Raw genomic sequence first — 22462 nt, forward strand, 5'->3', positions numbered from 1 at the left:
GATTGGTTGTTGATTCGGTAGCAGCTAATGATTAATTGTTCTGTTTGAAGATGTCGAGCATGTGTTGTTTGAACTTTGAAGATGCAAGTGTTTACCATGGAAACGTTAAGGTGTGTAATTAATTCAAATAGTTACTGATCTAATTTAAAACATATTTATTAATAAAATAAAATAAAAAAAATTAATTGATTAGCAAAGTAATGATTTGTAAACCTACAAGGTTTATCGTGCACTTGATACCATTGCTACTAGGGAACATATTCCAAAGTATGGCTGGATATGTGGTTATTTGCTGTGGCTTAACTCTTCAATTGGAAGATTAGACATAAAAAAATGCTAACAACTTTTGGCAAGTCAATTAGTTACTTAGTACGATGAGTGGAACATGGGTTGATCACTACTTAACAGGGTAAAATCAGTACAGAAAACAAAAGGCGAATTTCAATTTCGACAATGTCTCTGTTGGACAGCTACTCTCGTCACGCCTTTCTGTTGTGTAACATGATCTTGACATCTTTTTGTTTTCAGGCTCGATTTGTCGAACACGAATTAGATAGAGTGAGCCAAGTCCAAAGGCTGGGTGGGACCTAGTCAGTAAGAATGTAAAATAGATATGATTGTATTGTTGACAGTGGGGTAATTATTTCCGTACTCATAATGAAAATGATATAATTGGAAGTGGCAAAGTCTGCAACACATGATAGGAATTAATAAATGTTCCCATTTATTATAAAACAAAAAATAAATTCCATCGTCTCATAATAATCTCAGAAACTATATATAAACCATTTCCCCCAATCCAAACAAACAAAAACACTCTGTCAGTCAGTCTGTTCACCATAACCAAAAAAAAAAAAAAAAAATTCCGCATTAAAACCGATCCAACTCATTCTCTCTCTCTTCTTTCACAATTCCCATTACTCTTTTCAGGTAAACTAATAATTTCACGATTCAATTCTGATTGGATCTTGTTTTGTTTAGAGATCTACATTTTGTTAATTCATGGATCTGTTTTTAATATTGTTAATTGCAGGTGGTCATTCTTGAGCTGAATTACACTGATCTGACCATAAGATTGTAGTTGAGATGTTGAATTGTTCTTTATTGTTAGTTGACTTTTTAGAGGAGGAAAAAAGATTGTTGCTCCAATGCTTATAAGAAATTTTGTTGGATTGTGAATCTATGATTGTGAGAAAATTGTTGAGGCTGAATTTTTAGTCAATTTGGACATGAGAAGTTCTGGGTCTACCCAATATTTGGTCAATTTGAGACGTAGACCACCGCTTAACTGGATACTATTGTGTTTTATTAGTGTCCTTGCATTGATAGCAGTTTTCGGTTCGTCGTCTTCCAGGACTTTGGATTCGGTTGTTTCATCTTCGGTTCCTGATTTTTATAATACTTATAGAAGGTTAAAAGAGCAAGCGAGGAGTGATTTTTTGGAAGTAAAGTCTCTTTCACTTGGGGTAACTCATCCAAAGGAATTTGAATTGTGTGGAAAGGAAAGAGAGAATTATGTGCCTTGTTATAATGTATCTGCAAGTTTGACAGCTGGGTTGCATGATGGTGAGGAATTTGATCGTCATTGCGAGGTATCAATAGTGGGGTCGCGTTGTTTGGTACGTCCACCCAAGGAGTATAAGATTCCCCTGAGGTGGCCGGCTGGTCGGGACGTGATATGGAGCGGCAATGTGAAGATAACCAAAGACCAATTCCTCTCTTCTGGAAGCATGACCAAAAGGTAAATTTCTTTGCCAAAGATAAATGGTATCTGATTTTATTATTGGACTTGTCTAAAACATTTTGGTGTCTGGGGTGGGAGTAGGGCGGGGTTGCAAGTGTTGATTATATTGCATCCTATAGGGGGATAAAAATGAATAGATTGTAAACACGCAGAAGATTTTATGTGTTCTTCATAGTCTCCATTGCTGCTTTAATGTTCAGTCTTCTTTTGCAACTTCATAGATTAATGCTGCTAGAAGAAAACCAAATTGCATTTCACTCCGAGGATGGAATAACCATCGATGGCGTCAAAGATTATTCTCGCCAAATTGCAGAGATGATAGGGTTGGGAAGTGACAGTGAATTCCATCAAGCTGGTGTAAGTCTTTATTATTCTTGTATATTTTATCTTCGATTTTTAATCATGGTTCTCTTCTATATTTTTAATATAAGCCGTTGATTTTAGCCTCCAAAATTGCTTGTAAGAAATGGTTAAATTGAGGAAACGTTGTGTCGCTTGTCATACTCGTCTTACTAAAACTGAATGTGTTACAATGGAAAAAACAGAAAAATCAAATCTTCTTCGTTCAAGTACTCATTTGAGTCTTCTCTAATGTAAATCACAGGTGCATACTGTGCTGGATATTGGTTGCGGATTTGGTAGTTTTGGAGCTCATTTGATCTCTTTAAAGTTAATGACTGTCTGTATTGCGGCATATGAGGTATTTGGGAGTCAAGTTCAGATGGCCCTTGAGAGAGGTCTTCCCGCAATCCTTGGGGACTTCATTTCCAGGCAACTACCATACCCATCCCTATCATTTGACATGGTTCACTGTGCTCAGTGCGGTATCTACTGGGATGAGAAAGGTACTTGTAGAATTTATTGGTTTAGGTTCCTATACTTTATTTCGTTACTTATGTTTCATCCCTCTGATATAAGATATCTCTTTTGTTGATTGAAAAAGTAGTTTTGCACTGTAAATTGGTTGTGTATCAATTAGTACGGCTCTTGTCAAGGTATACTTTTTCATAGGAGTAAAGATATTAAATGGTGATGTGATCAAATTGGAGGGTCGTAATCTGTTCAGTTGTGAATATAGTTCAGTTATCTAATAAAATTTGTCGATATGGTTATCTACATTGCACCTTTATTTAACTCTTACTGTGGTTTCATATGTTAGATGGGGCATTCCTTATTGAAGCAGACAGGGTGCTCAAGCCTGGAGGTTACTTTGTCTTGACGTCACCCACTAGCAAACCCCAAGGAGGTTCGTTAAATGCGAAGAATAAGAATGTCTTTGCACCGGTTGAGGATTTTGCCCAGAAAATCTGTTGGAGTCTACTAGCACAGCAAGATGAGACCTTAGTTTGGCAGAAATCTGCAGATGTTAATTGCTATACTTCACGGTGAGACATTACTGTATAAAATTTTCCTTCATTAGTTTAGGAAAAGTGTGAGCAAATGGTGTGTGGAGTCTATCTGATTAATGTCTATCTCCATATTGAACTTAACGCCTCACTTGTTACTTTTATTGTAGTACGCAGGGTGGTATACCTCCTCTCTGTAATGAAGATTATGATGCTCAATCATATTATCAGCCTCTCCAATCATGTATAAGTGGAACCACCAGCAAACGCTGGGTTTCGATACAGAATAGGTCTTCCGGTTCCCAGTTGAGCTCTGCTGAGCTTGAAGTTCATGGAAAGTATTGTTCTGAAGCAAATTGTTTCTTTAGCTCTAGTTTTACAAATTTCATTAAACTGTAAATCTTTTAAAGCCAATAACTGCATATTGATTATCATGTATTGCTGCAGGAGTGCATCCTGAGGATTTCTTTGAAGACTTGCAGATTTGGAGATCAGCTTTAAAAAATTATTGGTCATTGCTCACACCATTGATTTTTTCTGACCATCCAAAGAGGCCGGGTGATGAAGATCCGTTACCTCCATACAACATGTTACGAAATGTAATGGATTTAAATGCCCATTTTGGGGGCTTAAATGCTGCATTTGTTGAAGCAAAAAAGTCAGTATGGGTGATGAATGTTGTACCAGCCAGGAGTAGTAATACACTTCCTGTCATACTTGATCGAGGTTTTGCTGGTGTTTTGCATGATTGGTGAGATAGCACTCTGTCTCTTCCTTCAGATTGTTTTATGTTTTGAAAGATGCTTTAACTATTGTTGAGATGGTTAGTATAGTCCCACACGGGATGTTTAATACCTCGCAATACAGTAAAAAAGTTCCTGGGCCTCTCCACTCATTACAATTGGTTTTGAGTTGGATGCTCCTAAAGTTTAAGAACTATCTTTTTACCAAAAGCTTCCAGTTAGCTTGTTCTTTTATTCTTCTTTTTTTATTGGTAGAGGTAGACATATTTTGTAAACCCAATTGAAAAGAGAGTTGTAGGTTGAGGATATCCTACATAAATCAAGAAGTTAAAAAACGTAATCCAGTTGGCTTCATGGCATTATCAAAGATCTAACTTCTATTTTATCGAGTAAAGCGTCACCGAGTTTTGACGTGTCTGTATTCACTCTCACGTCAAGTTGGCCAGGAATTGGTGGAACTGTGGAAGCACTTTTAGGGGAGTTTTATGGATGGTGCCTTAGGCATAGGAAATTGAGTGTATATATGGTTTATCCACCCAACACTAACAAAATAAGTTATTCTTATTAAAAGTCTATTTCCACGTAAATTGGGTTTTATGAAAATAAATTTCACTTGAAAACATGGAAATAGGAATAGCAAGGATATTATCCTAGACAAAATAGATTTATTTACTCATATGAAAGTAGGCCTCATGAGCATCTGTTAGACTTGGTGTCATGAGTCTGCAACTATGGAATAATTTGAATGATGGCCTCGGCCCAAGGCAACAAGAGAAGTAAATTTGAAGAGAACCTACCCTGCTGTCTCCCTTATGCTTCTTTGTTGCAGATTTTATTGATCTGACATCATTCAATATCTTAACAAGTTGAAAGAACATAAATTTGCCTTAGAATACGTAACAGACATATACATATACATGCATACGTAATTGTGCGGAGGTATACTCTATGGTTTATATCTTTATATATTAATATTCCACGTCCTTGGCCCTTTATGGCGAGGCTTGTTGAACTAACTGCATGATATTTGTTGTACTGTAGGCCTTATAACATGAAAAAGGCATTCCTGAGATTACCTTTTCATTTATGCGCAGGTGTGAGCCCTTCCCTACATACCCCAGGACGTACGACATGCTTCATGGAAATGGACTCCTCTCACACCATCTTACTTCAATGCATTGTGACATAGCGGACTTGTTCTTGGAGATGGACCGTATTCTACCCTGAAGTAAGTGCTTGTAACTTTCATTTTGACAACTTCTCAAAATATTTGATATTTACTGTGTCATAAAAAGATTAAAAGTATTTTGTGCTTGTAACTTTCATATTGACAACTTCTCAAGATATTTGATATTTACGGTGGTCAAAAACATTTTCTATTTATTTTGATTTTGAACGATTAAGGTAACATTAAGATGTTGATACTGTTTGTGGATATATCATATATGACGAATCATATGTATTGATACTGTCAAAATACCATTATATTGCTAGAAATATTCATTATGTCTCTCATGAATGTCGGTAGATTACCTACGTCTGACACTGAGCAAACCACGGAACTTGAAGAGAAAAAGTACATATTCATCAAAATGTGCAACACAATTGGTCACAAGAGCTTCTGATAAACACTGCAGTTTGTCTCCTGTACATCATGTAGTTGTGGGTCAATATTGATATTTTCTTATATAAGCATCTGTATAGTTTTAGGATTCTGCGGGTATCTTTTTGTGCAACATGTACTGTCAGTCGTGTATCTGCGGGCAATGCATTGAAACTGCCTGACTCTTACTGAGATCAGTAAATAACAAGTTTATAGCTTTATATATGTTTAATGAACGTATGGAACTTTGAATCTTAGGGATGGGTCATTCTTTGTGATAAAGTTCAAGCGATAGAGAAAGCACGTTCACTGGCTTCACAGGTTCGATGGGAAGCACGGGTGATTGAGCTCCCCAACGACAATGACCAGCGGTTACTTGTTTGCCAAAAGCCATTTTTGAAGAAGTGATTGCCCAGAATCATGAGATTGTAATTTTGCGGGAGAAATCCATTTTTCCACTCAGGTAATTTTTCTACATTTTGTCTTTCTGGAAGTAGGAAATGGAAATAGTTGAACTGTTGCAGCATTGAGTTCTTTTGTCGTGCCTGAGATGACATCAGTAGCAAACTAAGTTAAAGGGTTTATTGATTGTACAGGCTAACTTCTTAGTCCTCACCATGTGAGGCCCGTCCTAACATAAATAATCCATACCAGCATATTCACTAAGTTATACATGTTGAAATCGATTTTAAATTGAGCGGCCCAATAAATGCTATTAAAGTCAGATATGCTTTTTACCTCCCTAACCAAAACACAACTGATTTACAGAGCATGGATCAATCAAGACAGCCTTTTCATGGATATTAGCTCGGAGTGTTACGATGACCTCAAATTTGAAACAAGAGCAATGCAGATGTTGTAGGCAACAGTGATTACCTCATATTGGCCTCAGTTGGCTTGTCTCGTGTCAATTGTAGCAATTCATTCATCAATTTTTTTGTTTTTAATTTTCCTTTTTTCACGTCTTCAAATTCATTTATTATGAACAAAGTGTTGATTGAATAACTATTTTTGTTGAGAGAGGGAGAGAAATCCGCTGAATATAAGTTGTTGTAACATTTTCTTACTGAAGTGTCTATGAAACTATAGCTTCAAGAAAACATGAAAACACGTTATTAGTAAGAGCCTAAGAGGCCTCTGTTAATAATTACAAGTTTTTTCAAAAAGTAAAATGAGCTTGAAGTCTTGAACAGTAGTTGGCCTGATTGCGTGGAAGAGAAGTATGGCCGTATCACCGTATGGGACCTGAAAGTCAAGTTAAGTAGGATGCAGATAAGGACATGACTTGCTAACCTGAATTACGAAGACAAAGTTCATAAATCAAACGTACGTGTTGTGTTCCTGAAGCAGATAATGGAAGAAGAAGAAATGAAAGAGAGCGCTAGAAATTTCACATTTTCTTCCAACGAATGCTGTTTTGTTCTGTTCATTTAGTAAGTATGGGCTCTCACGAAAATACTTTTGCATCTAAAAAGTCGAGGCCACTGTCATCATCTATGAATACAAAGTACCCATTCGGAATCTGATTTTTATGCGTGTGTAGTCCAGCTCGGCTCATGCCACGTCAGCACATAATAATAATAATCTGCCCTACAATAAAAATCCAACGGCCACGATTACCTCATCATTTATTCTTTTGACTCGTAACAACTTGTATAAATACCCCCTTATTTTACTCCTTCCAAAAAACTTTCAAAGTTTGAACAATTTTTTTCATTTTCATTTCAGCATTTCATCTTCCCTCTCGTTTTTTCCAACTCTTCTCGTTCTTTTTTTTTATATTTTATTTCTCTGATCTGAACAATGTCGACAGAGAAAGAAAGAGAAACCCTTGTTTACACTGCCAAACTCGCTGAACAGGCTGAACGTTATGACGGTATTAATAATAACTAACCTCGAGATACGCATTTTTAAAAAAAAAACTTTTGAGTTTCTGCATGATCTCATGTTGTTTTCTCTCTCTCTCGATTTATGTATGTTTGTTTTAGATCCAAGTAGTTTTGATGGTTCTGCACTTGGATTTATCTCAGATCTGTTGAAATGTGCTATTTTTAGTAATGTGTTAGGGTTTCAGATTCTATTTTTATGGATTTAATAATTACATCATTTGATCTTAGTATTTTGCTCTTTGATGTCATTGTCACTGACCTTGTATTATATGGTGTTATTTATACTTTGATTGTAGAATGTAGGTAGCGTAAATATGTAAAATGTTGTAATGAATTAAAATGTGATCAAAGTGTGTTTTGTGATCCTTGTGCAGCGCTTCGTCAGTTATATGACTTTAGAAATTATATGCTTCAAGTTTTAGATTACCTAGGTTACAAATCATTTACTGTTGTTATCGTCTTATCGAGTAATGTGGAGTGCTGATTGGATAGATCGGACTTGGGGTTCTCAATATCTCGCTTGAGGCTATTATTTACTTTGGAAATCACTTTGAGGTTTTCATTTACTATCATTCTCCATGTGTGGATTTGGTGCTTAGTGGAAAGAGAGTGCACTGTTTTTTTTAACGAAAAGGGATTTGAGATGGGTTTCGTGTTTTTTAACATTTAATTTATTTTTATGGACGTTTGGGATTATTAAACGTTAATATATGTTTTAACACTCTCCTGTGGAAAATGTACAGAAATGGTGGAATGTACGAAGAAAATTGCAAAGCTTGATCTAGAGCTGACTGTGGAGGAGAGGAACCTCCTATCTGTGGGTTACAAAAATGTTATTGGGGCTCGTCGTGCTTCATGGCGCATTATGTCTTCAATTGAACAGAAGGAAGAATCGAAGGGAAATGAACAGAATGTGAAGTTGATTAAGAATTACCGAAGTAAGGTGGAGGAAGAGCTGTCCAAGATTTGCAATGACATCTTGACCATCATAGATGAACACTTGATCCCTTCTGCGACCTCGGGAGAATCAACTGTTTTCTACTACAAGATGTGAGTCTTCTTGGTTTCATATAATTTCTATTGAATCAGTTCCTTTTGTGGTCTGATTAGGTATGGATAAGCTATTATGCATTAGCTTATATATTATTTGCACGTGTTAATCACGCAGTCCCTTTTTTACTGGGAATATATAGTCCTCTATGTGATGCGACACATCTTAAACATAGACCAAATCCCCTAGTTTGTCCTTGTTAATAGTCAGAAGGAGCACTTGAGAAGCCCATCAAATGATGTTAAGACTTTGAGTCAATGTTTATGGTTGATTGGGAGAAAAGATTTATTAGATTGAGAAGGTGAGCAAGTTGTTTCCTAATATTTGAATGGGGATTATCTTTGAACATTAATCTTGGCCTGCACAATATACTAGATCTCCTTGGTCAAAGTAGGACATAAGGTTGTTGACAAGCAATCAGTCTATTCTGATTTGGTTAGAGGAAAATATGGTAACAGTTTTTGTGTTAACTTCAATGCAGGAAGGGTGATTACTTCCGCTATCTTGCTGAGTTTAAGACTGAGCAAGATAGGAAGGATGCTGCTGACCAGTCATTGAAGGGCTACCAGGTATTTCCTTTTGATGACATTTTAAGGAAGCATTCATTTCTTAAGCTGATGTTTAATGCACCTTTAATGTATTGTCATTTCCTCTGTGGTTGTACCTTGTCAAGGCTGCTTCCAACACTGCAAGTACAGATCTTTCCCCAACCCACCCAATTCGCCTTGGTCTGGCCCTTAATTTCTCTGTTTTCTATTATGAAATATTGAATTCCCCTGAGAGGTAAATCTGTTTCCTGATCTTCACATGGCTAGCAGTTAACATAACGATTTTTTTCCCCTTACAATTGTCAGGATGTGTTATTATTTTTTGCAGGGCATGCCATCTGGCAAAACAAGCATTTGATGAAGCAATTGCCGAGTTGGATACCCTGAGCGAGGAGTCATACAAGGACAGCACTCTGATTATGCAATTGCTGAGGGATAATCTCACACTCTGGACTTCTGATCTTCCTGAAGAAGGAGGTACTTTATAGACATAGAAGTAGACTTGTGTGCACTTTTATAGATTTATACCAAGGCTGTTGACAGTGAAGTCCATAGTAGCTTATTCGAACTGATTTTTGTATATGCAGTTGAGGATGGTGGTCTCAAGGCGGAGGAGCCCAAGGCTGAAGAGCCCAAACCAACAGAACCTCAGGTAAGCACTTTATACTTTCAATCCCCACAGTGAATTTACTTGTTTTGTTTTAGCGGAAAACTAATCGAAATTTAATATATTCTGCAGCACTAATGGAGCTCATGTGCCATTGCTCGATGTCAGGCACAGATTATTTGAAGATAATCCTTGACTAGCGCCTTTTAGTTTTTAGTTTGGAGGATTTGATGGATTAGTAGGAACTCTTCACATTATAACTGGTTTTAGGTACTGTTGAAGAAGAATGTGTAGTAGTTATTAGCTTTTAGTGCTTATTTAATAGCCAAGAATATTATTGTTCTTTTGGCTTGCTGCAATCCCCATCTCCTCTGTGTTTGGTTATTCTTGTTTCTTTTACTGCCTTTATAATCTTTATTCTCTCATGGTGACGGATAATAAAGGTCACCAGTTTGTCCTTTCAGGTGTTGGTGGGCACTTTCATCGCTGTCCTCACTTTAAGTTTTGTCCTGCCATTATTACTTTTCACCCACAATATCTATATTTGGTTTACCTTTTTGTTGATCAACTTCATCTCCTCACTTTTTTTGTTGATTGGCAAGCTTGTTTTAAATGAGATCCAGTAACTAATCTTTGATGCTGCCGGGTTAAAAGTTTTCCCAACTTTGCTAGTGGGAAGTTTTGGTTACTTTGCTTATAAATTGCTTGAAAACAGTAAAAACCAAACCAACAACTATTGTTGAGCCTGATTTCTTTGCAACTTCCCAATTGAATCAACGAAAAAACGAAAGATTAAGTTACTTTAGAAAGTTTGCTCTCAACTTTGTCGCTAGATGACCAAAACGAAAAGGAAAATATTAAGTTCGTTGTAGCTTTGGAGGATATTTGGGCCTTTAGTCATCGTAATTCGTGATACCTCTGTATCACTTTAGACCCGAGGTTTTAAGGTTTCAAGCGGGCCTCTGAAAACATGTGTGAATATGTCATATGACCTTGACAAACATTTTTTAGTCGACATCAGGGAATTGATCATATCTTAATTTTACATGTCATCCAACTAATAATAATGTATAAGAAAAGTATGCGTACTGTTGAATACGTAAATGTACTTATCTCATGGGCCTATCGAAGGTGACAAAAAGCATTGAAAATCTGGCATTTCCAAATCAGGAGAAAATACGATATATGGATCCAATTATCTAATAGAGATTGAAGTATCAAAGGGGTGTGTAGCTAGAAATCTAGAACCTTTCATATGAAGTTATTAACACGAGTTGACATAGATGCGATATGCTTATGACATGAAGTAGACTGTAGACATGACGGGATTATACACAACAGAGGAGCCAGGTTCCAGAGGCTCCCCATGGGCTGGTACGGTGATCAAACAGACAAGGTAATTCTCACTTAGAATGATAAGTCGATGCGTGCAAAACATAAAAGGAAATCTAAACAGACTAATCTGGAATTTGCATTGCAACTAACACATGGAAGTATTGTAGTAAGAGCCCTAACAAAATCTATCGCGAAGTACAACTCAAATTAAATACCACTTTAAAGAGAAACATGGGAAACGTACTCTTCCATGAGAAATTATTATGTTTTGATTCGAGCGACCAAACAGAGTCTAATTGTTTAATAGGAATCACTAACAAAAAAAATATAAAATTAAAACAAACAAATTTTGCAAAATAAAAGATATACAGTATCCAGTGAATAAATTTCAAACTTCGCAGAAAACACAAAGACTAACAATAAATAACTGGTGACTAAATCGAAAGAGTTGTTTTGTCACATAATGTCAAGTAGATAGTCAAATTTCTTGGAATTTTATTAGGATCCATTTACAATCGACTTAGACATTTTGAATTGAAAGATTGGCAACAATATAATGAAAGGGAAATGAAAATTAGTGGGACCATTATATAGAACTTTAATTAGATATATGGAAGTGGTGAACAATATTTTCAATTCACTTTCTAAAGTACACGTACATGTGATCCAATGATCATCATGCTATTGCAATTGGAGCCTATTAATAATGACCTTATCCAAATATATCCAATAATAATCTATAAGATGAAAACCAACACGGAATGACCAGCTAATAGTTTTAGTATGTACTTTGCATGAGATCGAATAATAATTACTGGTTGCACTGCATGTACGTATGCATGCTTACGTACCATACTTCCAAAATCTTTTGTTGGATTGCGTGGCCTTTTCAGGGTGATGATGCATGCAATAGCGCCTCTAATTGGCAAATTCTAAGATTCCGTGATCTATGGAAAGTGTTAGGGCCACAAGGATTCTGGTTCTTTTGTCGGCTAAGTAGAAGGAGTTAATGGTGGTACACAACACAGATAGATAAATGTACTTATGTGCAAAGATACAAAGTCTCTTTTTCCAGAATATCTTAAGAACCTCAAACTATCAACGTTATTGGTTCTTTTAAAGCTTACTACTGAGCAGATGGAGAAGCAACTGTCATCGAATTCTCCACCATTTGAGAATATGAGCTTATATGCAGAGAATGTTCTAGCAGTTTCAAATTTCAATAATGCCGGACTTTATTTCAATGACACCCAACAAATTAAAACTGTAGTCCCAAATGGTACGTGTACAGAAATTAGAATGTGTCGTGAAAGTTGGAAGTATAGTAGCACCAAGGAGCAGCAAAATTGTAGTTCCACTCTTTGTTCCTTGGTCTTTTTCCTAGCTAGATCCTCTGTATAAACATTTGGAATCACCAATATGTATGTGCTAGTGTACGCTGAAAAGATGTAGTCGATATTTATTATTTAGCTAGATGTGTTACTAAGATTTTTATTGAAAGGTAGATGTGTGCCAGTTCAAAATTTTACTTATCGGGCCTAGCAGTAAAATAATTTTCTACATCCAGATAAAAATGTGCCACCCACCGGTCTTCCGTGTATCCAAACCCAAAAAACTAGCTTCGTTCGACCCGAAGCAAAAACAGGTTCGGGACACCCGAAGCCGAAGACACCCCCAACCTGGTGTCTCAACAGTTTCGTTGAAATTTTGGCACTATTATTTCGATCACTTTATCTTTGCTCTCTTTCTTTCTTTCTTTCTCTCTTCTCAGCTCTCTCTCTCTCTTGAGCAATAAATAAAAATAAAAAAAACACGCCGTTCCCAACTCCAATTATTTTACATTTCCAAACACACAAACCCTAAAAACTCCAAAGTTTCGATATTTCGATTTTCCCATTTCGAGATAACTAAGTAAGTAGTGCTTCTACAAACCCTAATTTTCTTCATTTCAACACATAATACAATTTACTATTTACTCAATTAGTTTGATTGTTTCTTCTAGCTCGTTTTATCTTTTTAGGGTTAAAAAAATAAACTTCGATCTGCTGATTAGTTTATGTATATCTCTTTTGATCTTGCTTAAATTGTTTTGTTAGATTTGCTTCTCATGTGTTGCAGCTGGAAATTTATACTACAACTTGTTCAAAACACTTTACAAGTTTCATTGTTAGTTAGATTCGATGTGTCATGCATTGTGTCTATCTGTTTAAATTCATTTAGGGAAGGTTCACTTTTGATACCGTTGTTTTTAATTTTAACATTTCATTTATTTTATTGTGAGTTGACATGTTTCGCTACGTTAATTGACATTTATGGAGTTACATACATTACATTATGAGAGATAGGTTTTCTTTTGTGATGTAAGGTTGTGTGAGGTTAGTTTGCAGGCTATATATATATGGTAATGAAGTTGTAGATCCCGCAGACAACATAAATCTCAAGTTCCATTTGTTGTTTAATTTTTTTTTAATGTTGTTCAAGCTTTGTCATAGATTATGAACTTTGAAGAAACTCTTATTTGCAATTTGACAATCATTAGCGAGGGCAGTGAATGTGATAAATAATTGCCATTTGTTTTGGTTTTGTAGATTCTGAGAGGAGACAGTAAAGAGTCCCCAAAAACACTCTTGTTCACTATTTTTTCTTGTTCACCAAAAATCCAGTGCTGGAATCAAGAGCCAGGTTTGAAAGATGTTAAAATCTTACAGAGTGAATGAAGAAGCAAACTAAGTCAAGGTGGCTTTGAGAGGATTGTTGGTTGATTGTTGAAAAAGAGCAAGGGAATGCTACTAAGCATATTCCTAGCTTGGCGAGAGCTTCAGAAAGGTTGGAAAAATTCCGAGGCTCCTATCTATCGTGACATCCATGATCGACACCATCAGCTTGTGAGGAATTAAGAACCAGGCATGTCACAACCCCGACCTGGGTTAAGAGAGATGCAGTTATGGCAACAACAGATAATGATAAAGCAATTGCAAGAACTTCAAAGGCAAAGACAGTTTCAGCAGGTGGAGCAGGAAGGAAGTCACCAGAATCAATTGAACCAGCTGTCTGCATTTGCAAAGCAAGCAGCTAATGATCAGTTACCAGCCATCGTCAATGGTATGCCGATTCATGGTTCATCTAACTATGCGTGGCAGAACGAGCTCAGCGGGGGCAATTCCAAGGTACCAAATGGCTCACAAATGTTTTTGGTGGGTAACCCGAACTGGGCACAGCGTGGTGGATCCTCTGCTCCGCAAGGAATTCCTGATGGTCTACTCTCAGTTGAGCAAGCTCAGATGTTGCGATCAATGGGATTGGTTCCTCAGCAGCTTGACCAGTCTGTTTACCCTGGTCATAATGCAAACACTAGAGGTGCATTTAATCAATATTCACCTCTCCAAGGAATGTCTCAAGATCATGCTGATATGTTGAACAAGTCGAATGGCAATCAGTTAGAGAAGCCTATAATGCAGTCTTTGCCCTTATCTAATACTTTGCAGGGTAGTCAGTCGGTGTTATTTCCAGACCAGGTTGGCATGCACGATGGTGCTTCAGTCTCTAGACAGGGTTTTCAAGGAAAAGGTATGTTGCGGAATAATCCCTTTCAAGGTGGGAATTCTGGTGTTCAGCTAGGAAGTAGCATGCAAGTTAATTCTGTGTCAGGGAAAGCACCAGTGCAAGAATTACAGGGTAGAGAGCACCAAGCTGGTTGGTCGGGAAACTTACAGGGGAGGGCAGCCAGTCAAGTTGGACCCTCTCAGGGTTTTGTTAGCCTTGATCCCACTGAAAAAGAAGATATTGTTCAGTTCAGATGACAATATCTGGGATATTTCTGGTGCTAAGGGTGGTGTAAGTGGTGCAGGAGGCTATGAGAATCCTTTAGAAAAAATGGAGTTAAATTCATTCCCTTCCATTCAGAGTGGAACGTGGAGTGCTCTAATGCAGTCTGCTGTAGCAGAAGCTTCTAGCAGTGAAACAGGGTTACAAGATGAATGGAGTGGCTTAAGTTTTCATCAGAGGGAGTTGTCAACTGGAGATCAGCCCTCTGCTCAGGGTGATGGTGCAAAGCAGCAAACTGATTGGGCTGATAGTAACTTGCAGAGTGCTGCTTCTTTGACTTCAAGACCTTTCCCTCTGTTTGATGATGGAAAAATGAGTCAAAATGGACGAAATGTCTCCGTTTTCCAGAAGTCAGGGACCAGAAACTTTTATGAAGAGAATGAGCGGATGCAGAATGATGCTTCTTATGAATCGGTTCAGCAGTCTTTGAAAGGGAGTGCTAATTGGTTAGATCATAGTCCTCAACAGAATTCTTTCATTCAGGGCAGTCATCAAGTCCAACCATCTTTGAATTCTGAAAATGCCTTTCCAAGTGCTAGGACCAGACTAGTGCATTCAGAAAGTGCTGCGCATGCAACAAAAGCGGGATTTGATACTCAGAACATGCAGGGGTCTTGGGTTAATCAGCATGGGACGTCGTCTCGTAATATTGATAGTCCAAATAACCATAACACAAACCGTTGGAACAATAACAATTCATTGCCAGTTAGCGGAGCTGCAACATTTAGAATCAGTGAGGGTGAGAACTGCGCACAAAGGTTTCAGAGGAATGATCTTAAGATGGGCATAGATCAGGATGGTGGAATAGCGACGACCAATTCCTTCCCCAATTTTAACGACGGTGGAGGTAATCATCAGGTCAATAGAGAGGCGTCTTTCATGAATAATTGTAATACCATACCAAATTCAAGTACTACCAAGGGTTTTCAGGAGACAAACCAACAGATCCTAAATAGTCCCCAGCTCAACTATCGGAAGCATATGGTTGATCCTCCTATGAATCACAGAGGAGGTGACAGTATTGGATATAACCTACATCATAGTGGATATAACCAGCAGCCGATGGGTTCTCAGGTTCACGAATCATCAATGTATAATTCTGACCGAGGATCAGGTGACACACATGATAAGAAGCGGGAGAACTGCTACCAGAAAGAGTTCTCTAATGACAGCTATAATTCGAACCAGTCACAGCCTACTGTTACAGGTGGTGGCCTGAGAGAGAATTCCTGGTTAAGTACTAGTGATTCTCGACCTTTGGCAAGTGCCAATCAGAAGTCCACTGGCCAGGTTGGTCACAAAGTTCCCATGCCTCGCAGATTTCAATATCACCCGATGGGAAATATGGAGGTGGATTTGGAAACTACTGACACCTTAAAACGTGTTGCACATCTGCAGGCCTCATCCCACCAGGGTTTTCAAGGATCAAAAGGTCACGAGCGAGAATATTTTGGCCACTCAAATTTTAATACTAATGCTTCTAATCTTGCCATTGGTATGGAAAAGGTAATATTGGAATTTATTTTTCTTGATTTCTTAAAGTTTTGCTAGCATGAACGTTGTAAGCGTTGTGGTTGTATTTTTAAGTAGTCTTGTAACTTTCTATTTATTATGAAAACACTGAAAGGACTTGCATTTTTAGGAGCATATACCTGATTCCCAAGGAACGGAAAGAGGATCAGCCTCCTCTGATGGATCTGCTGGCACTTTTCCACAAAGCAGAAGGACTGTCCAGACATGGTAGTTGATGTTTCAGGATTTTTCTTTAGTTTAAGTTTAACCTTTGAAGGTCTATTAATTTTGATTTGCTTTGATTGTATGTAATCCCATTGTAAGCTGTAGACAATACTCATTGTTTCTTTTCATTTTGTACAACCCTTTGCCATCATAAATCTGAAATCCGTTATGTGATTTATCACTGTGAATATGTTATTCCTACCCATATTCAACTTGAAGAAACTTATAACTGATTTTGAATATGGCAGTCAAAATATGCTTGAGCTTTTTCACAAGGTTGATCACTCGGCAGAGCACGGCACAGCAGCAGGTTTGAGTTCTTCTGATCGTCATCCTTCATCTGCTATGCCTGAAGCAGAAGGTTCTGATGCTTCTATTGGTCATCAATGGCACAACCAGTCTACTGCTTCCCAAGGTTATGGTTTACGGTTGGCTCCTCCATCTCAACGACTGCCTGTTACAAAACATGTTTTGAACTCACAGAATTCCTCGCAAGTAGTTAACAGTCTCAACTCAAGTCAGGTTGATTCCAACGCAGAAGAGGAAAAACAGAGATGGTTGGCTGCCGCATCTTCTCTGCATCCTTTGCCTCAGGAGATTTCTCAAAGAGAAAATTGGGAGAACAATCCCAATGTTTCAAGACAGACGGGCAATGAAACCTCACAGTCGAATATGCAAGCAAATATTTCTGGGGCATTTCCATCAACGCTTCCCTATTCAAGAAATCAACTGCAATCTCAACAAATTTCTAGGGATGGTGAGAAAGCAATGAGTACTCCACCTGTCAATGTTTTAAATGATAGACCTCCCCATTTTAGACAGACCCATGGCATTCAGGGAGAAGTAGTAGCTGATCAATCTTCCCAGGTATCATTGGCTGGCCCCAGTAGCAGGACTTCTTTCACTCCTCCTGAAGATACTTCTCAGCCAAATGGTCCAAGCTGGTCCCAGGTTAGAATTTCTGGCCAACAATTACCTGTTTTGGAGTCTGTGCCTGTCTCTCGACCATCTGCTTTGACAGGAAAGTCTCAACAAGGTGACTTTTCATCAATGTTGCACCATGCATGGGCTAACGTATCTGCTCAGGCACACTCAACTGGTGGAACCCTTCACAGGGTTCCTCCCAATTTTTCTCAGTCCAGTCAATCAAATAGTAATCTGGAAAAAACTTCACAACAGCTAGAATATGGCGATACCAAGAATAGTGGAAAGGTTCCTGATTTTGGTGGGTGTTCTACTAATTCACAGCCTGTTAGAGAAAGCTCTTGGCAACAGATGCCAGCTGAGAAGGTTGACCCAACTCCACAGAATCGTGGTGCGTCCCAGGGGCAGGAATCTGTGGTGAAACATCCACTGGATACAAAGTACAGGAAGGACCCAGCCCTGGTCTCACAGAGAGAGAATTTATCTTCTCGGAACCCCGCGACTTCTACAAGAGATATCGAAGCCTTTGGCCGATCGTTGAGGCAAACACATCAGAATTATTCCTTGCTGCACCAAGTGCAAGCCATGAAGAGTATGGAAAACGATCTGGATAAGAGAAGTGGGAAGAGATTTAAAGGAGCGGATGGTGATTCAGATGCTCAACAGCTGGCTAACAGGACTGGGCACCAGCTACACGATAGTGGTACAAATGTGGCAGTCCAGCACACTTCTTTTTCTTCCGGTGACAGGAAAATGCTTAGTTTTTCTTCGGAGGGAAGAGAACATCAGAATAGAAATGCAGCATCCCAAAGTGTTCATGGAGTTGTTCCTTCTCGGGATATGGCGACATTTGGTCGGATTGAAACATATAATCGATCTAGTGAACTTAATGCGCCAGCTATTAGATCTGAGAATCCCCAAATCAATCCTAAAATGGCACCTTCCTGGTTTGATCGTTATGGGACGTTTAGAACTGAACAAATTCTTCCAATGCAGGATACACAAAGTAAAGTTAAACCGAGTGCGCAGCAGTTCATTTTTGACAAGGGACCTGAAGGGTTACATGCACTTAGATCAATAGAGAATGTTAATGCCGTTGATTCCAATCAGATTGATAGTATCAGTCAAAGTACAGTTTCAACAATCGTACAGAGTGAGCACTTGACTCCCTTACAGTCAATGCCGACAGAAGTTACTGATCAGACTTTGGCTGTAGTGAGACCAAGGAAACGTAAAACTGAAACATCAATGCTAATCCCATGGCATAAACAGATTGTACATGGTTCCCAGAGGCTTCAAACTATCAGGTGATTGTCATACCTAATTAACTAGTACATTTGTTAAACCACATTTTGTAGGACCTCTACTTGTCATGTTCTGTATAGTTATTTTAAAGCTTACTGATCTCTGATAAATTGGTTAGTCCTTACTTGGATGTCTGTTAATGCAAAATCTTACAGCATCGCAGAGCAAGACTGGGCACTAACTGCAAATCGGCTGGTTGAGAAGGTATGACCCTATTGGGAGATTTTATAAATTAGGTTCTCTTGGCATTTTATAATTTGTAGGATGAAGTAGGTCCAATAACTTCATTTCCAATGGCAGGTGGAAGAAGAACCAGAGTCGGCCGATGATGGACAGTCAGTGATTCGACCAAAGAGAAGGCTTATTTATACTACACAGCTAATGCAGCAAGTGCTTCGCCCTGCACCCGCAGAATTTCTCTCTGCAAAAGCCATTTCGGGCTATGAGGCTGTGACTTATTCTGTTTCTAAGTCGGCATTAGGGGAAGCTTGCAGCTTGATTTCTAGCTCATATTCGGCGGTTGTTGATGAAAACAGGTAGGAAATCTTAGCTAGTGGCAACATTGTGTATCCATAAAACATACTATTCTGTGTTTCTGTATGTGGATTTGTGGAGTTTGGTCTGGTTTGCATAAAATATTCCTTTATCTGAAGATTAATTTTGTGCATTTTGTGAAACACGTACTTGTAAGTGAAATAGTGACTTAACTAAAGGTGAAAATCAAGGTCATTCCATTGTTAAGTTTTTTTTAGAAAAGCATAAGCTTTGCAATGGGAGATGAAGTCATTAAACTCTTATGGCCAACTACAGTTGCCTTTCAATATTTTATATTAGTAGAAGGGAAAGGTTCTGGGGACATACATAAGAAACACGCGTAAACAAACTCATGATCGTTAGGGCGTTTCTAGGTTTTAGATTAGACTAAATTTTTATAGATTTGATTTCCCAACTACCTTAAACACATTATTCAAATCGGAAACTTCTACCCCCATTGAATGTAGTCAACAAATTAAGAATTGTGACCATTCATTTTCAGGGTAATTGATACTGTATTTGGCAAGGTTATAAATTTCCGAATACTATAATCTTTTGTGACAATGTTTAAAATAGTTAGACGATCATATTCACAAAAAATTAGCCTAATCTAAAACTTAGCAATGCCCTAACGACCATGAGTTTGTTTATATGTTTTTCTTATATGTCCCTAGAACACTTCACTTAATAGAATGCGGAGTAAGTATGGTCAGGAAGAAAAGGGTTGGTCATTGGTTCTCTGAATCTGAAGTCTTTTTTTGTTTGTTTGTTTGTTTTTTTTTTTTCTCTAGGGAATCTGGAAAGTCCAAAACATCTGATGAGAAGGAAGGTGATCAGCATATTGTAAGGGTTGTGGAAGACTTCATTGGCAGAGCTAAAAAATTGGAAACTGATCTCTTGAGGTACGCACCAAGTTTAGCAGTGATTATAACTTTCTGTACTCTGTTTAGTTCGCAGTTTATTACTGCACTCATATTGAGTACTCTTTATCTATCCGTATCTTAGGTTTAGTTTGTGTTCGTATAGAGAACTTGTGTTTCTCTTAAGATATGAAGTTATTACCGTTCATGAGCTGCTAATGCTAATATGCACCTGGTATGATTCTTATTTGGGTGTTAAAGTTCTGGGGTTGCCAACCTAGTTGGATGTCTTAGTACTATGCAGACGATCGTTTGTTCCTTCTCTTTATGCTTTGTATCATGGTTTGACAATTAGTGGATTTCACTTCAAATAAGAAAGGGAATAATGACTTTCCTCAACAAATACCAAGTATGTTTAAGTTGCAAACATAGTTGGGATATCTTAGTACTGAATAGATGCCTGTTTTTATGGTTTGACAGTGAATGGAATTTTGCTTTAGGAAGAAGGGAGAGCAGTGACTGTTGTCAACAAATTATATTTCTTCTCAGCAAGTGTTCGAGTCTACATTTTAATTAGTTTAGTGTTCAACAGGGAAGTGTTCCAACACCAATGGAATCATTAAGTGATGGCTGTAGGTGGCCGTGAAGAGTTAAAAACCAAATACACCAACTAACAGCCTGAAACTCTAATGCTCTGGTGGATTATGTGCAAAGAGCTCCAGCCAAACCAACACTAGTATTAATCTTCTTGTGACTAAACGAAGGTCTAGAAGTAAAACTTATAACGATATGCATCGAGGAGATGACACACCTATTCTATATTCATGCTAATGGATTTTTATGTGATAATGTGATCTTTCGACTTTGATAGAACTATAGTAGGAATACAGGCCATAAAATGAACACCATTCAAATAGGGATCAATTGCTATACAAAATATGTTCACCAGAAAACTGTGGATGAGACAGGATTTGACTGCACGTGTGATCTCATGGTCTAGACTGATTTACTAATTAGTAAAAGACACTGTTTATTGCTATTGCTCTTCCCATACCTCCCTTTCCCCCCTCAATTTTATATGTTGGAGTGTTTTCCATTCCTAATACTTTCTGGTGACTATGTAGGTTCGACAAGAGAGCCTCAGTCATGGACATTAGAGTGGAATGTCAGGATTTGGAGAGGTTTTCAGTTATCAACCGTTTTGCAAAGTTCCATGGCAGGAGCCAGGCTGATGCAGCTGAGACCTCAACGTCCTCTAGTGCAGCAGCTGCTATCACACAAAAAACATGCCCCCAGAGATATGTTACTGCACATGCAATGCCGAGGAATCTACCTGCAGGGGTACAATGTCTCTCACTTTGATTAATAATTAACTGATTTTTTGCCCTACTGGCCTTGGTCTCTCCATTGCCTTCATGCATTTAGACCTCAGTTGTTTGGCTTGTATGCCACCCAACCAAGGAAAAGAGCAAAGAGGGATAATGCATGACCATTACACCATGGATTATCAGTTTGGCTCCTCTTAGTTATTGGGGTTGTCCGATCATTTCGTGTTGAGCTATCAATGTCGCTTCGATTAGTATATATGTTGGCAGTTGTACATCCTTCTTGTATGAAAATTAAGGAGATACGATATGTGGCTGTAATGTACAAGGAGAAGCCTAGCAGCTGAAGCTGGCAATTTAAGAAATGAAGCTAATGCAGCAAGTCAATTGTAGATACATGTGGTATTGCCTGTATCCATCGTGCAGGAGGCTTTCTATTATACTGACCCTGCAACAAAATGTGATTAGGGTTCTACCTTGCACAATTAAGGAGAAATATTCCAACAGGCTGTAGCATCAACACCAAACTCCTTGCAAAAGAATTAGGAAGTGGGGGTTGCCCATCTATAAAGTTACTTTTTGGTTGGTCAGTACTTCAGTAACATGCGCCAATGGGCTTTGTAAGCACATTTCACATTATAATACAGAATATTGATGGGAATCTGGTGTAGTAGATGTATCAGAAATGTGCAGAAACTTTAAATTTTGTCAGTTTCAGTAAAAAGACAAGTTCGTTGAAAATGCTGTCTTCTTTGCTAGTTTTGAATCCTAATGTGTTGGAAAAGTCTGAATCTCATCTTCTTTAATTCTTCGTATTGTCTGAGGTTTAACTAACAGTCTTTCTCTGTCTCTATCCACGTGAAGAGAGAGAAAGACAATGAGGGGGGTATTCTAGTTCTCTGGCTTTTATGGTGCACAGGATGATGAAGATTTGGTTCTGACGTAACTAATCGTATGTCCTTCTCACATGTTCTAAAGTCTAAGTACGTACTTATCAATCATTGTGGCGTTGACAATAGAATTCTCCTCGGATCTAAGTGCTACCAGTTCAGGCCATAGTGCACGATGGGATCCTACCATATTTTA

The 22462-nt window shown here is 38.1% G+C and overlaps 3 protein-coding genes across 3 annotated transcripts; all 3 read left to right on the top strand.

The window, feature by feature from the left end:
• The first annotated feature begins 683 nt into the window (after positions 1 to 683).
• LOC147522068 (putative methyltransferase PMT5) lies at positions 684 to 6502 on the top strand. The gene is given in 11 exon segments (XM_086590757.1): positions 684 to 930; positions 1034 to 1741; positions 1966 to 2101; positions 2349 to 2589; positions 2904 to 3129; positions 3261 to 3423; positions 3537 to 3841; positions 4928 to 5053; positions 5055 to 5061; positions 5695 to 5899; positions 6205 to 6502. Coding segments are annotated over 9 exon segments (1866 nt in total). The 5' UTR covers positions 684 to 930; positions 1034 to 1229; the 3' UTR covers positions 5845 to 5899; positions 6205 to 6502.
• A 610-nt stretch (positions 6503 to 7112) lies between these two features.
• LOC147522069 (14-3-3 protein 7-like) lies at positions 7113 to 9890 on the top strand. Its single transcript, XM_086590781.1, has 7 exons — positions 7113 to 7312; positions 8069 to 8375; positions 8858 to 8945; positions 9050 to 9159; positions 9253 to 9401; positions 9512 to 9576; positions 9664 to 9890. Exons 1-7 carry the CDS (start codon positions 7240 to 7242, stop codon positions 9667 to 9669), a joined length of 798 nt encoding a protein of 265 aa, XP_086446907.1. The 5' UTR covers positions 7113 to 7239; the 3' UTR covers positions 9670 to 9890.
• Positions 9891 to 12627: 2737 nt separating this feature from the next.
• Positions 12628 to 22117, top strand: LOC147522070 (uncharacterized). The gene is given in 10 exon segments (XM_086590795.1): positions 12628 to 12777; positions 13455 to 14639; positions 14641 to 15981; positions 16090 to 16197; positions 16334 to 16431; positions 16677 to 18659; positions 18813 to 18861; positions 18958 to 19193; positions 19983 to 20093; positions 21176 to 22117. Coding segments are annotated over 9 exon segments (5031 nt in total). The 5' UTR covers positions 12628 to 12777; positions 13455 to 13772; the 3' UTR covers positions 21414 to 22117.
• The last annotated feature ends 345 nt before the right edge of the window (positions 22118 to 22462 follow it).

This window comes from Coptis chinensis, chromosome 1 (assembly GCF_015680905.1).
Source record: "Coptis chinensis isolate HL-2020 chromosome 1, ASM1568090v1, whole genome shotgun sequence".
Classification (NCBI taxonomy): Eukaryota; Viridiplantae; Streptophyta; class Magnoliopsida; order Ranunculales; family Ranunculaceae; genus Coptis; species Coptis chinensis.

What these genes read in the sequence shown, in the direction of transcription:
- LOC147522069 (XM_086590781.1), top strand. Translation starts at nt 7,240, where the DNA reads ATGTCGACAGAGAAAGAAAGAGAAACCCTTGTTTACACTGCCAAACTC. An exon ending in ACAGGCTGAACGTTATGACG is followed by an intron (nt 7,313 to 8,068) that starts GTATTAATAATA and finishes GAAAATGTACAG; the next exon opens with AAATGGTGGAATGTACGAAG. An exon ending in ATATTGAATTCCCCTGAGAG is followed by an intron (nt 9,160 to 9,252) that starts GTAAATCTGTTT and finishes TATTTTTTGCAG; the next exon opens with GGCATGCCATCTGGCAAAAC.